Source organism: Stegodyphus dumicola, chromosome X1 (assembly GCF_044657685.1).
Source record: "Stegodyphus dumicola isolate Sdum_Otavi_A_Nest chromosome X1, ASM4465768v1".
NCBI lineage: Eukaryota > Metazoa > Arthropoda > Arachnida > Araneae > Eresidae > Stegodyphus > Stegodyphus dumicola.
The window spans coordinates 84,182,085-84,196,783 of record NC_140780.1 but is presented as its reverse complement, the minus strand read 5'-3'; the positions used below and the strand labels follow the sequence as shown (position 1 = coordinate 84,196,783).

The 14,699-nt window shown below is 33.6% G+C and overlaps 1 protein-coding gene across 1 annotated transcript in view; it reads left to right on the top strand.

The window, feature by feature from the left end:
- LOC118195799 (glycine receptor subunit alpha-1-like) overlaps positions 1-14,699 on the top strand; it is a 151,622-nt gene that overhangs the window by 68,150 nt on the left and 68,773 nt on the right. Inside the window, exon 2 of the mRNA XM_085808674.1 lies at positions 10,743-10,834. Within this exon, the coding sequence (XP_085664800.1) occupies positions 10,743-10,834 (92 nt within the window). The remainder of the gene's footprint in view (positions 1-10,742; positions 10,835-14,699) is intronic.

Here is a 14,699-nt window from a genome sequence, read left to right as displayed (position 1 = left end):
ATCGAATTTTTTTACCCTCAATTTTCAACAGTTCATGATACAATAAAAGCAAAGAAAGGAAAAGACGGAACACTGTTGATGCGAACTTAGATGCATATTGAAGAGGAAGAATTGTGATTGCGTAGTATGCTAACATGTTGAGATCGTAGCATCTAAGAAAATTGGCAGCCGAGGCACTTTTAATTTCATTTTTATTTTTCAGTTGATATTTGTGGCCACAGTTTGTATGGCACTCTAGCTGTGCCTGTTCAAGAACATTTGCATTTTTTATATTATTGCAATGGGAAGCAGCATAGCAAAATTACGTCCAAGCAGAGCAGAAAGCGAAGCTGAAGTGCGTAGTTATGCAAGATGGAAACACACAAAGAGAAAAGTTTTGGTTTAAAGTTTCAGTTTCCAATTATTACGTCATCAGCGCTGCGCAGGCAATGCAAAAAGGAAAGAGCTTGAAATGACGCAATCGAGAGAAGTTATTAAGAATTTTAGAACAGAGAGGGATAATTAAAAGTTTTACCTGTTAATTTAAATTATAAATTTGATTTACATATTTTTTATCTTACATATCCCCCCCCCTGCTTCAAAGAGAAAAAGGCTTGGCGTAGTACGCTTATATGCTTCATATGCTTCGCTTTACAACACCTTTTAACAGTTTACTTCCCAGTACGAACACTTCTTGCTTAAATAGTTTTATAAGAAATTTGTGAACATAATTTCAATTTATGTTTACACTTGAGCGTTAAGGTTGTAGAGTCATTAGGTTATTTTGAAGCAGGACATGACGTGAAAAATGAGCAGTGCCCTCGCCGGGATTCGAACCTGGACCACTCGAATACGCGCTGAGTGTGCTACCGTCACATCACGAAGGCATGTTGAAAGGAGGGTGGGGGTATCTTATAATGTTATAATATATTTAGATAATATTTATAATCATTATAAATTTAGATACATTTAATAACTAGATTTCTTCACAGTAACATTCATAGGAGTATATGAATGAAAAAAATCCTTCATTTCCAAATACATTTATAAATAATTCAATAAATATTTACTCATTTTGTTAAAGGCAAATACATGCTTTTACAAAGATATGCATATATATTTAATATTATATTATATATTAAATACATATTTAATATTTTTCGTTTTCGTAAAAATAAAATGATTAGTTTAAAATGAGCAACTATTAACCTTTTCCCTAAACCTTTTTTAAAAGTACATGTTACAGTATTATGTGGATGACGAAAATGTCCATTATTTAAAACATTTTGATATTTCGACCATAAAATAAAAGTAGCGAATACTCTATCACGTGTATGGAAAGACGTATACGATTTTAAAGGTACAGTGAGGTATTTTTCATTTTTTCGTCAAAACATTTTTACTAAAATCTATATTTTGTAGTCCAGTAGCTTAAAATTTTATAAAATAAATTTATAATCAAAATAGCTGTTGCAAGTTATCGAAAAGTAACCAAGATGGGATTTTCGCGTAAATGTCTCTAAACTATACAAATTGCTATTATCCATTCAAGAATGAATGTTTCTTTTATGAGGAAGTGTCCCCGCTTTTCGATTTGTATGGAACTGTCGTGTGTGGAAATGCATATATATATATATATATATATATATGATTATTAAAAGAATGTGAAATGTCGGAGCTTAAATGCAAGTTTACAATTTCTTTCCCACGAAGGCTCTAACCATTTGTTTCTCGAAGAAAGTCGCACCCAAAGGTTGTACAAGCAAAAATTAAGCTATACATATTGATATTATACTGAATGTATTACAGAATAAAATAAGAAATAAAAATGAAGTATTAATCTCCTCAGTTTAACGCTCCAAACAGAATTTATCAAGGGAAAAATGTTTTGAAGCCCTAATATATATATGGACCGTAACCATAAAAATCATTATCGGGTCTTTTCTTTTGCAACCATTGGTCGTAGATATATACTTCCAGTTATAAAAGTATTTTAAATCCTGCAACTTTTCATGTTTTGGCATTTTAAAATTTAAACAAATTAATTTTATAAAATTCTAACTTTTTATACGTTCCCTAAGTCTCTATATTTATATTTTGGAAAACGTAATTATACTCAGAACAAAAAATAAACACAAAAAGTATGACTCACATACGGGAAAAACTAACTAAGGTATTTTATTTTAAAATTTTCAATAACTTAAAGCCCTCAGGGGTCATATACATATTGCAAAAAATAATATCTAAATTTGTATGTAATTAAAAGTACAAATATCAGCTTACATGAAAAGCTTTGACCAACACAAAATTCTTAAAGACATTTCAATTTTCAGCACAGAATGCAAATTAACAGGAATCCATTCCCCCCCCCCCGAAAAAAAAATCTCGAAATGAAAGAATCAATCTGAATAGTCGAAAAATTAAAGATGGCACTATATTTTTGTAATAATCAATAATCAAAACGTTGTATTTAAAAAAAAACTGATGGAAAAACAAAAACTGTCCTAACTTCTGTAAATCAGATGTTAAAAGTATAAACAAGAAAAAAATTCAACCTTACAGTACTCTGCGTTTGATAGTACACAAAATAAATAAATAATTTATAAAATTGAAAAACGCAGTTTACGCTAATATTAAGAAAAACATATATACTTATAATTAAATCATAAAATGGGAATAAATATAATCATAAAATGGGAAATTCTAAGGGAAGAGAAAAGTTTCACTAATTGAATGATTTTAATGTAATATGTAGAACAAATATTACATTAAAATTACATTTGTTATGCAGTTATGTGTAGAATAATTATGTCCGCAAGGTAAAATGCTATTGAGCTATCTTAATATTATTCGTGCTACACATGCTCTCGCGCCTAACGCTTGAGCAGGTCTGTACGATTTGTTGATCCCTTTTCATAAACTTTATTTTCCACCCCAGAATAAAAAAATCTAGCGTGTTGATCGTTGTGGTCATTTCGCTGGCCTCCCACGTCCAATTAGTTTATTAGTTTCAAATGTACTTCTAAACAAATTACGTAGTTTTGAGGATTTATATGCTGCAGCACCATCATGTTGCAACAGTAAAACTGACAAATCTTTGGATGATATACTAACTTCTAGGAATTCAGTCCCGTCCCTTTAAACTTTAGTTTATGTGAATTTCTTGCCAGTTAAAGTACCACAAACATGTATATCCCAGTCAGGGTCTTCTTTCATAACCCACCCAAAACGCACATTAATTATAAAAATTACTAATTGAAGAATTTTACACATTAATAAATCACAAAGAAATGTCATTGAATGATTTTAAATTGGAATAAAAACAACCTTCATTTATCCTAATTTATTTTTTTTAACTTATTTCTCACTGACGCTGTAAAAATCTCATAAATCACAAATTTTAAAATTAAGTGTCTCAGTCAATTTTTGCCGTACGGAAGTTAAACGTTTTGTTTATTATGTTTCTTAGTAGCAGCGACCGAGGGGTAAAGTCGCTGAACACCAGTAGTCTGAGGTTCGAATCCCGCGTCCGAATCTGGCTGCATGGGTGTTTTCATGGTTTACGGCATGTGTAAAGTGTATACTAGGCAGTTTCCCTTAGAAAGTCTTCCACGAAGGCATCTTTCACCTTAGGCAGATAACCTTCGAGGCTTTGCCGAAACTTATAAACCAATTTTATTTCATAATGATCAAATCAATTCCTAAACATAAGTATAGCTAATAGTGTGATTAAAATAAAGATCGCCGAAAATGTAAAGAAAATTAATTTGTTCGGAAAACAAAATAAGTTGTATAAGGTAACAATGTTTAGAACAATATAATGCTGTGTAAGGCCATGCTTTATAATAAGAGCATAGAAATTTTCTCCCTCATCTCAGCATACCTTCGAGAGGTGGGGATTCCAATCCCGGCAACAGCTTGGATATCTTCAGTTTTCTGCCACAGAAAAATTATTCAAATGACTCTGCAAATGGCGCCTGAACTAAAATCATGGTGGACCATAATTTGCCATCACACGAATTTTGGCAATTGGAGTCCCAAATCCCCAGTCGCCCTTTAAAAGGGGGAGTGTATAAGGTATTTCCTCTTTTTTTCGCCTGCCTTCGTAGTGTAAATGGAAGCACGGTAGATGCATATTCCGAAAGTCCGGAATTCAGATCCCGGCGAGGGCATTGTGGATATCTTGAGTTTCCTGCATCAATAAACCTAATGAATCTGCAAGTTATTAGTTCTATTTACCTTATTTTCGTCATATCTGAAAGGATGTAGAGGAAATAAAATTGACTTAACTCATAAATACAAGCTAAAGTCAAAATGTATTAATCGAAAGAAACAAAAAGAGTATCGTAAAATTAGCATTTTAAGACATGAAAACAAAAACAGAGTTAATGCAATCATTTTGCATAGACAATCAAGGGAATGCGCAGTTTAGGGTATTATATATAGAATCTTCTTAACCTCAAACGTTGAGAGTTTTGCCATTCTTATTTTCTGCTGCTATTTTTCCTTCATACATTCTGTTTTTGTTTTCCCCTCAACGGTCAGATGCTTTGCTAGTTAGACATTCGTCAGAAATGACCGAACCTGTCGGTCCTGATCCATTCACGCTCAATTCGCTTACAGCAGCGTTTTCAAAATTTTTCGAATTTTACCTCTGTAAACATGGTATTTATAATTCGCGTTCCGCTATGCATAAGTATTTTCCTTTTTAATTCATTTAAGTCCCAAGTAGTACTAACCTATGTACGGAACTTTGATCTAACTTGAGTGAGCTCGCCGCAATCGTCAGCTCTTGATAGCCACCAAGCGAGATAGAAATCGTCCACTTTCTCTTGCTTTTATTTCATTTGGATGACTTCGGTGAAATCTGAACTGTGGTTTCGGTTGTATTCAGGGGGTTAAATTCTAAAATTAGAATTCCCGAAGCTTTATGAAAGTCAGGCAGAAAAGGTGGGGATAATAATGAATAACTAAAATTAATAAAGTGCAGATATGGATAAAAAATTAATAAATTAAAGGTTATATGGTATTTCTCCCGCCTTCCTAGCGTGCCTTCGTGGTGTAGTGGTCAGCACACTGAGTCGGTATTTCAGAGGTCCGTGGTTCGATTCCCGGCGAAGGCAGTTGCTAAGTTTTCATCTCTCCTGCTTCCAAAAAATCCTAATGTCCCTACAGTGGCGCCCGAACTAAAATGATGTTGAATGAGCTTTCTCCACACCCAGGATTTTGGCGATTGGGTCCGCTCAAAACCCCAGTCGCCCTTTAAAAAAGGGAGTATATAAGGTATTTCTCCCGCCTTCCTAGCGTGCTTTCGTGGTGTAGTGGTCAGCACACTGAGCCGGTATTTTAGAGGTTCGTGGTTCGAATCCCGGCGAAGGCGGTGGCTAATTTTTCATCTCTCCTGCTTCCAAAAAATCCTAATGTCTCTACAAGGTAACAAAGTAAGTCATTGAAGTACTTAAGTTGTCATATTTCGAGCTCCGGCTGAATTAAATCTTGGCTGTATTATGCAATACTCAATCATTATGTAATACAGTGATTACTATATTATATATGGTACGCATTTAATTATGCTATAAGATTTAATTACCATATAATATAGAAAAATTGTAAAATATGTATAAAAAAATCCTAAATTAGGAACTTGTTTGAATATCAATATTTTTTTCCTTTAAAGTCTAAAATCAGTTCATGATTTTCTGTCGGTTTTAATAAAATTCCTTGTGTCTAACAGGATTTAAGATTAAAAAATTCGAAACAAAATATTATATATATATATATATTACTTCAGCTGATTATCCTACCAAATGGTTGTTGCTGTCAATGTGTAAATCATAACCATCGCTTACAGCAGCGTTTTCAAAATTTTTCGAATTTTACCTCTGTAAACATGGTATTTATAATTCACGTTCCGCTATGCATAAGTATTTTCCTTTTTAATTCATTTAATACTTAAAGTACTAGTCCTTTCATCCTTAATTTAATTTCGTGCTCATTTTATTTAGTCGATATCATGCACAGAAAAGTAAAAAAAAACTTTGGAAATAATTTTAAAAAAAATATGCAGAACTCATAAAATCACCCAATAAAAATTTCTATGTAAAATATTTTTACCGTATTTCAAGTCTTTTATGTGCGCATACGTATATCATCTTTTCTGAAAATTCACATATTTTAGTATTTTTAATTTAGTCACAAAAAGCCACCTCTTTTGTATCTTTCACTATTACACTTGTTTCAAGTTATTTGTTGAATTTTCCATCTACGTTGTTTTCTTACTTTCGCCACAAAATTCTTTTTTATTTTCAGTTTTGAGCATAATCAAAGCCATTATAGCGTGCAAATTTTAACAATATGCCACATTTCTCAGTGCCTCCTGGGGTTAACCATATCTTTTTAAGCTGCTCTGGTTTATATCATCAGTCATGTTGCATATTTTCACGCTCTGATTATAGTAATGGATTCTGTCTTTCGTGATTTGTCAGTTCTGCGTCTTCTGGAAAGACACCGAAGATTTTCAGCTATAAAGCTCTAGCTCTGCTGCGCCGAAAAACTGGTTTTTCACTCTCCTGAATTTGTGCTGCTTGTGACATCAGTCTCCGCTACCTCAGGTAGATGACAAAGTAAAGTAAACGGCAGTTTAGCGACTTTTAGCGACGAAATTATATTTTTATCATCTCTGAATTTTAGGTGTGTTTCTAAGATGTTTGTAAATTTTCACAAATAGTCTTCCACCAATATAAAAACATTTTGTTTTTCTAAAAGCATATTCGCTTTATAAGAAGGAATCGTGAAATTGTGCATCATACTTGTAACATACGGCTACAAAATTTAGAACAAAAAAAAAAAAAAAAAAAGCGTGATAAAACATGAAAATTATATGACGTTTAACATTTTACAGCCTGAAATCTTTCAAAAGCTACACTGAATAATCCTTTATAGATTTTGGAGTTATTCTGAAATCGGAATGCAGTCCAGCAATTTTTGTTTTCTGGAGCGATGGAAACAAATGAAGAATATGCCCAAATGATGAATGGTTGCATATTAATGCAGATGGCTCTAAGCTTGATAAAGAGGTAAAGGTAATGCTGTTATTTTCGACTGTCTTTCTTCCATTATTGCCCTCTTGAATTTCGAAGTACGGCCTTTGAGAGTAAGGCTGAGAACATTCGAACATCACTTTTGACTTAAAAACGAAAAAGCTTGCAGATTTCTCAAGAGCTTCAGATTCCTCAGTTGTCTTACAAGGCCAATTAAGGTAAACAAGATTCATGCTTAAAAAATCCAAGAATGCCGATTATTACTCAAATATTTACTGACACTAAAACGAGAATCTATCTGCAGTGGATACCATAGCCTTGTGGGAATGAGGCACAGGATGATTTGGAAAAGAAAGTTTCCAAGATAACACAAAGGGCTTTTAATAAAACATCCTTTAAATCAATCGATAAGGTTATAGAAAACAAGGTTAAAAATTCCTTTACTTGTAATTTCCAAAATGGTATTAAAAAGTCTGGACAAGGATTTTGACAGTTTACCAGATTACCCTTAAGACAGTACAGTATCTGTGTTCCGACTGACACTTGGGCATGAATACTTGGCTGCACACTTGAACAAAGCTGTAATTTTTCATGGTCCCGATTATCTCATCTGCAATTCCGTGTTAATGAATGGTGATTACCTCTTTCTCTGTCGTGCCCTAACACAAAGTTCTCTATTTAAACGTTATTGGGAAATTTGGAGATCGCATGAGAATTTCTTCATAGCAGTTTAAGCTTTTGTTCTTTGCGTTTAAACTTTTATTGTCTTAATTCTGACGCTGCTATTGAATTTAATCTATACGTTTATACATTGTATTTCATTCGTATTTGTCGCTTAAGAACAATTTTCCAAAGAAATTTGTGCATTGGAGGGGAATTGAGAGTTTTCTTTTCCAAGGAAGCTTCAGTATAAAACCTTCAAATGTTGTCAATGATTTTTCTTCTTTGTATTATAGCACTTAGTACAAAAATTTATCTTTTTCATTATTCTTTTCGATTACTTCATTTGATTTTCGAAATTGCATCTTAAAATATGCGAATATTTCTTTGATTTTTCGGAGTTTTAAGGATATGTTTCTTCAAAGGAAGGCAAAATATGTTAGTGGAAAAAAATCATCTTTGGAACTAATTTAATGTTATAGAGAAACATTCATCAGTGTATGTTATCTTCTGAAATCTGTGTTTACATAAAAATGTGTACCTTTATTACTATGCATTTCACATTAACATTCTATATATATGACACAATGATTCTACACATACGTTCTAACTATGTAATGAATAGGAATATTCGGTAAAATATTTCTGCATGACAAGAAATTATTCAACTCTCGTACTATAGGAATCTTTTTATATTCATAAAAATTAATTCAATGTTACTCATATTTAGTAAATTTCTGTCATGTGCATATAATTTTCTGAGGGTATGAAATATTAAATTTTACTACTTGAATAAGATCTATGTTTCTAAATGTTGATGAGAAAATAATAAACACCATTCTAGTATAATATGTTACCCTCCTAAAATCTGAAATAAATATTTATACCTCACAGAGACATGAAGTATCTTTATTAGCCCAAAAAATATTTTTTTAATCCTACTGTTTTTTAATCCTACTTTTTTAATCCTACTAAATGATGTTATCTTGATACTTTCTCCAAACCTTTTATCTTAACATTCAGAGATATATATTTTCTTGCTTCTTCTACAGCTTTTTCTATTACACCAGTTATATTTAATGTAGTTGATAATGAAACAAAATCCTTTAAGAAAATCTTGCTTTTCCTTTAGCCGAATATTTTTTACCTGAAGAAATATCAGTATCATCACTGACTGATCATGCTGCTAGTGGCATTGCAATAGAAACACTCGCTTTGTTGTAATAGACGTAAAACTGTTGCGGAATTTGAATATGTAGCGCAGCATTTTGACTTGTTGATAGAGAATTTTAAACATTCTTAATTAAATTCTCTTGTTAAATATTAGTAATGGGCCAGAATGTAGACAACCGGAATTTTAAACATTCTTAATTAAATTCTCTTGTTAAATATTAGTAACGGGCCAGAATGTAGACAACCGGAATTTTGATACAACCAGAATTTAGACAATAATTTTTGGCCCTATTTAAGTCTTAAATTTTGCGTCTGAATAAAAAACTCGCTTTTAATTTTAATGCTAGTTGTTAAGTATTTACTTTAATTATCACATTTAGTACATTCAACCGGAGAACAGGAAATGCATTTTGAATATGAATATTTCTTTTTGAATTGATAACATTAAAAAGTGTAAAGAAGTCATGTTTTATCGCGTTCCCCGGCAGTCTAAGAAATCATACCGGTCTTTTCTTACTAAGTGTACGCAATTAAGGTTTGGATATATGGACGCAAATTCTTCGTCCATGCAACAAAATATTATCTATTACCCTTAGAATTTTGTGTCACAACACAGCGACTGCTAATACATTTCTGACACAAACTGAAAATGTAGCGTTATTTAACATGATTGCGAATATTGATTATAAGTACTAATATTTTAATCCTATAATCAATATTAGGGCTCATAATCAGTATATAATAGATTCTCTTATGACGACTCTTTTTCGATGTATGAAGTATATAACAACAGCTTCCCTAGCAGCAAAATAACGAAAAATGATGACTAAATGTTCCTTTACAAAGAAACAAAATTTTGGAAAATGCATGTTTTGCCACTTTCAATACCATGGTACGGAATGTTCCAAAATGATTTTGCGACTAAATAAATATCTTAGCAGCGGTTAATCGTAGAACTGTGTCTCCAATTGAAGAAATGAGCAAAGCAAGATAATCTTTTGCACTTTGATTGCACAACACATTATAACAAGAATGTACGAAATTTAAATTTTTACACTGGCCTTCTATAAAAATGTTTCAGCCGATTTGAACAGTTACTCGCATCTTACTAAGGATCTTTTCGATATTTTTTAAGTTAATTATCGATTACGGCAAAGCACACAAAGGCTGTCTGTCTAACGCGGAGGTGTGCTTTCGTAGATGTAACAAGTACACTTTGAAATAGTGAGATTAAAAAAAACTACCAAAAATTGCCCAATTTAAACTAAATTTTTCAACCAAAGCAAAGAACGTTGATTTAGGCGTAATGTAAAACAGAGTTTCATTAAATTTAGAATTTCGAATTTTAACATTTCTGGAAATTTTAATTTGAAGTATGTTTTTCTAAATTAATTTTTTAGAGCGTGACAAGTATTTTCTTGAAATCTGCATTCGAAAACAGCTTCCTTGAAACATTTTGTATACGATCCTCAAATTTTGTTTGACTGTTTTGATTTGACTAAGGAAAACAATTTTTCATTGACACTTTTTTTCCCTTGAAGTACTGTTAGATAAATATAAATTCCTTATATTTTTATTAAAAGGTATTTGGTGTCCAAATTCACCATAATCGGAGGGGTTTCTTTATTTGGGTCACTTCTTAAATTACAGGCTTTCGGATATTTAGAGGTACAATTTTTCTAAACACCTTGTACTTTAAATATTATTAATCATAATATCTTGTTGTCAATTCATTGATTTAGAGAAAAATTAGTCAGTGAAAATATTTTTTAGATTTCACGGTAGATAAAATTAAACAACAAAATGTTACATTTGCTCAAGTTTCTATGGAATAAATGTTTAATCGCAATTTCAAATAATTAATTAATATTCTTACTTTTTATTTTTCAGAGAAGATTGCTCTGACACTACAACTCCTCCTCTAAAATTCCAAGACATTGTTCCTAAAAACTACGATAAACTGGTTCCACCAACCGTACGTGGTAAGCATAAAATTGTTGTTTCACAAATGAGTTTAAAAAATAACTATTTTGTTAACAATATTGTTGAATATATAGCAGAAAAATGGGAGAAATGGTCATTTTGTCAAATTTAATAATCGAAGTACAACAAATTAGCAAAGTACAGCATTAAGTATGTATGAATCCTTATCATTTCACGTTAACTTGAGTAAACCTCGAGTAATACGGAGGAATTTGGCAATAAGAATTCATAGAAACTGGAACATAATCGCGCCATTTATAAACGATGCATTTCAAGACCCTGGATTTGTAAAAACCGTTCGTTTATTTCCATATCACAGTTAGTCATCACTATAAATCCATATTGTGAACAAGTAATGCTAATCTATTTCCGGACCAATAACTATCAAATTCAATTCCGGACGGAAGAAAGGTATGACTGCATGGACGTTTTGATGTTTTTTAGTCGGTGTAAAATAAGTATGAACAAGTTTCGCTGTGGAAACCTCCATGAAAGTACTCCGTATAATTTGATATAAATATAGTTAATATGCAAACTTGATTTCATTATCTTCTGAATTTAAGGAGGAAAGCTTGATTTCTAAATTACGCATCACTATTCGAGGGAAAAAATCATTTTTAAGCGATATTAAGCCCATTGTTTAATTTGTTTTGGAAGACAAATATCCTAGTCTTTTCCTTTCTACTTTTTCTGTTTTTTATTCCATTTTTATTCTCATTTTTATTCTCTTACTTTTCGCATTTTGTTTTCCATTCGGGTTTAATTTCAGTAAAATCTAAATTAAGTTTGTCCAGTAAATTTTGCTACCATACGTTATAAGGTATTTCTCCCTCCTTCTTGGCATGCCTTCGTGGTGTGGTGGTCTGCACGCTGGGCGCGTATTCCAGATGTCCGTGGTTCGATTCCCGGCGAAGGCGTTGCATATTTTTCATCTTGCCTGCTTTAAAAATCCTAATATGTCTACGTTGGTACCCAAACTAAAAGGGTGGTGGATGATGAATCTCCACACCCAGGATTTGGCGATTGGGTTTCCTAAAAATCCCAGTCGCCCTTTAAAAGGGGGGAGTATATAAGGTATTTCTCCCGCCTTCGTGGCATGCCTTCATGGTGGGGTGGTCTGCACGTTGAGCGCGTATTCCAGAGGTCCGTGGTTCGATTCCCGGCGAAGACGTTGCATATTTTCCATCTTGCCTGCTTCCAAAAAGTAGCTAATGTCTCTACAACATTTCATTGTGTAAGAAAAGTACTTTTTTTTCTTTTTATAGGTTTAAAGGTTTTTCATTTTTAATCCCATATTGGCTGTCGATATTATCAAAATCCTTCATAGCCTCGTAAAGTTATTCAGATCACGCAGCTAGAACTCTAATATCAGTCATATCACATCGTCAAGGTCATGCGAGTTCCATTATTAAACAGCAATTATATGAAACTGTTTGTAGGTTCGCTAGCTCGGTAAATAAGAGTAGCCGGACATCGCCAAGCAGGATCCAAATCTTAGCCGAAACCTCTAGATCTCTACAGTGTTAGTTAAAGTTAAGTAATATAATGACTAAGAATCTTCAAAACTCATTTTTCTATCAAAAAGATTCTTATAATAATTTAACAAGCAATAAAATAAGTGGAAGTGTACCTATTTTATTTCATTAAAATAACTAATAATTTCCACGCTTGGTAACCACCAGTAATCTGAGTAGATTTTGAGTAGCTTGCGTTTCGAAACTGACAGGTTACAGGTTGAAGTGGGCGGGACACTAGAATTTCACCATTGGTCGTACAGGTATGGTCCCCTCGCACTAACTGTGCAGTTCCTCCGCAATTTCGAGACAGAACGCAGGGGAAGTGGGCAATCCGAAGATCTCCCACCTCTGTTCCCCTACTACCAACCTTTTGAGAGGACTTGCCTAAATGCGAATTGCATATGCTTATGTAGCCTTGCGGCTTTTATAAGCTCTGTTCTTTTAATCACTAGGGAACATCACAGTGTAAACTATCAACTAAATCCCAGCCAGGAAACGGATCAAGGTAGGAAAGAGGGCCCGTTGGCCACGAAGCGTATAAGATAATCGTTACATAACTACCACTTATCGAAGAGGTTATGGGAAAAATTCGTAACCAAAACATACATGTGCAAATGTAGCGATATCAAGTTGCAGAAAAATGAACAAATAAACAAATAAAGTGTAAATTAATGATATATACAATGAGAAATGTAGTAAAGTGTATGCCTAAGTGACGAAATTATGGTCCTGCATTCTGTGAGCAGTAAAAGGCCTTAGTGTGACATCTTCTGGGACGCATATGTAGTTTAAAGAAGCATTAAAATTGCCCGCCGTGCATTTTAAACCCTTATCATAAAATTTACTGTTTAATCTATGGAGGTACTCATCAATGTATTCTACCTTCAAATCATCATGCAGTAGTTTGTTCCTAATATAGAAACGTGCGTTTGTAATGGTGCGCAAGATTTTATTTTGTACGACTTGTAAATTGTGCAGTTCATTGCTCTTTGCCGTAGCCCAAACTGGCGAGGCGTAACACATGATAGGTCGCAAAATGGAAAGATAAATTTGTCGCTTCCTGCGTAGGTCCAATTTAGAACATCTACCAAGTAGAAAATTCAGCTGCTGCGCAACACTTTTAGTTTTGTTAGCTACATAGTTGATATGGGTGTTCCACGTTAGCCTTTGATTTAGATAAACTCCTAGATATTTGGCCTTGTCAACTGTGGGTATCCGCTGGCCGAATAGGTACAGTGGCTGAATAAAAACTTTTAATTTCTTCTTGCGTACGATAAGCAGTTGAGACTTATCAGCATTAATAGAAATCCTCCAGTTGGAGCACCATTCTTCAATATCAAGGACAATATCTTGGAAAACGCTAATGGCTCTGTTAGGATTTACTGATTTAACTGCTACCGCCGTATCATCCGCATAGCAGGCGAGTAGCGTGTTCCAATTTAATTTGTCCCTTGGAAAATCCGCCGCATATAGAATAAATAAAGAATTGGCCCCAAACAGGACCCCTGTGGGACTCCTGCTGACATCATCTTGTTGCCAGAATGACTCTGTCTGCAGCTCACAGTGAAGAATCTGTTTGTGATATAAGAATGTGTCAGTAAGATAAGCTCTCTGGGAATATTAAACTTGATTAATTTGTAGATTAGACCCTCATGCCAGACGCGGTCAAATGCTTTGGCCACGTCTAACATGAGCAGTGCTGTGCAGCTTTTATGATGGAGTGCGGATCCAATGAACTCAACAAGTCTAATTAGTTGTTTCGCAGTAGACAGCTCACTCCTAAAGCCATACTGTTCATGAGGTAGGAATTGCAAATAGGGCTGAAATTTCTGTAAGATAACCCTTTCAAATATCTTGGCAAGATTGGATAAAAGACTAATCGGCCTGTGATTTTCTACTTTAGTGATGTCTTTAGCGGGTTTGGGAAGCAAAAATATTTTCGCACATTTCCAGCTTTCTGGAAAGTAGCAACACGTAATACAAGCGTTAAAGATGCCTGTGAGTCTTGTAATGCCACTTTTAGGCAAATTCCTGATCATGATATTCGTGATCCCGTCAATGCCTGGCGCTTTGTTTAGATTAAGTTTAGAGACTATCTTCGTAACCTCCTTCGAGTAGTGAGCCCGCTAGCATTAAGTGCAGAAGGCATCTTCAGCCATTCATTTACTTCATTTTGAACTTGCTGTGCAAACGAATTATTGCATGGTGTTATGTTGGGACTAAATTGCTTCTTTAAGTGATTTGCAAAAATCTTACATTTATCATTATCAGTGTAGGCTGTCATAACATTTGCTACTACAGGCCTGTCGCATTGGTGCGTGAGCTTAAGCATTTTAGTGAAGCGCCA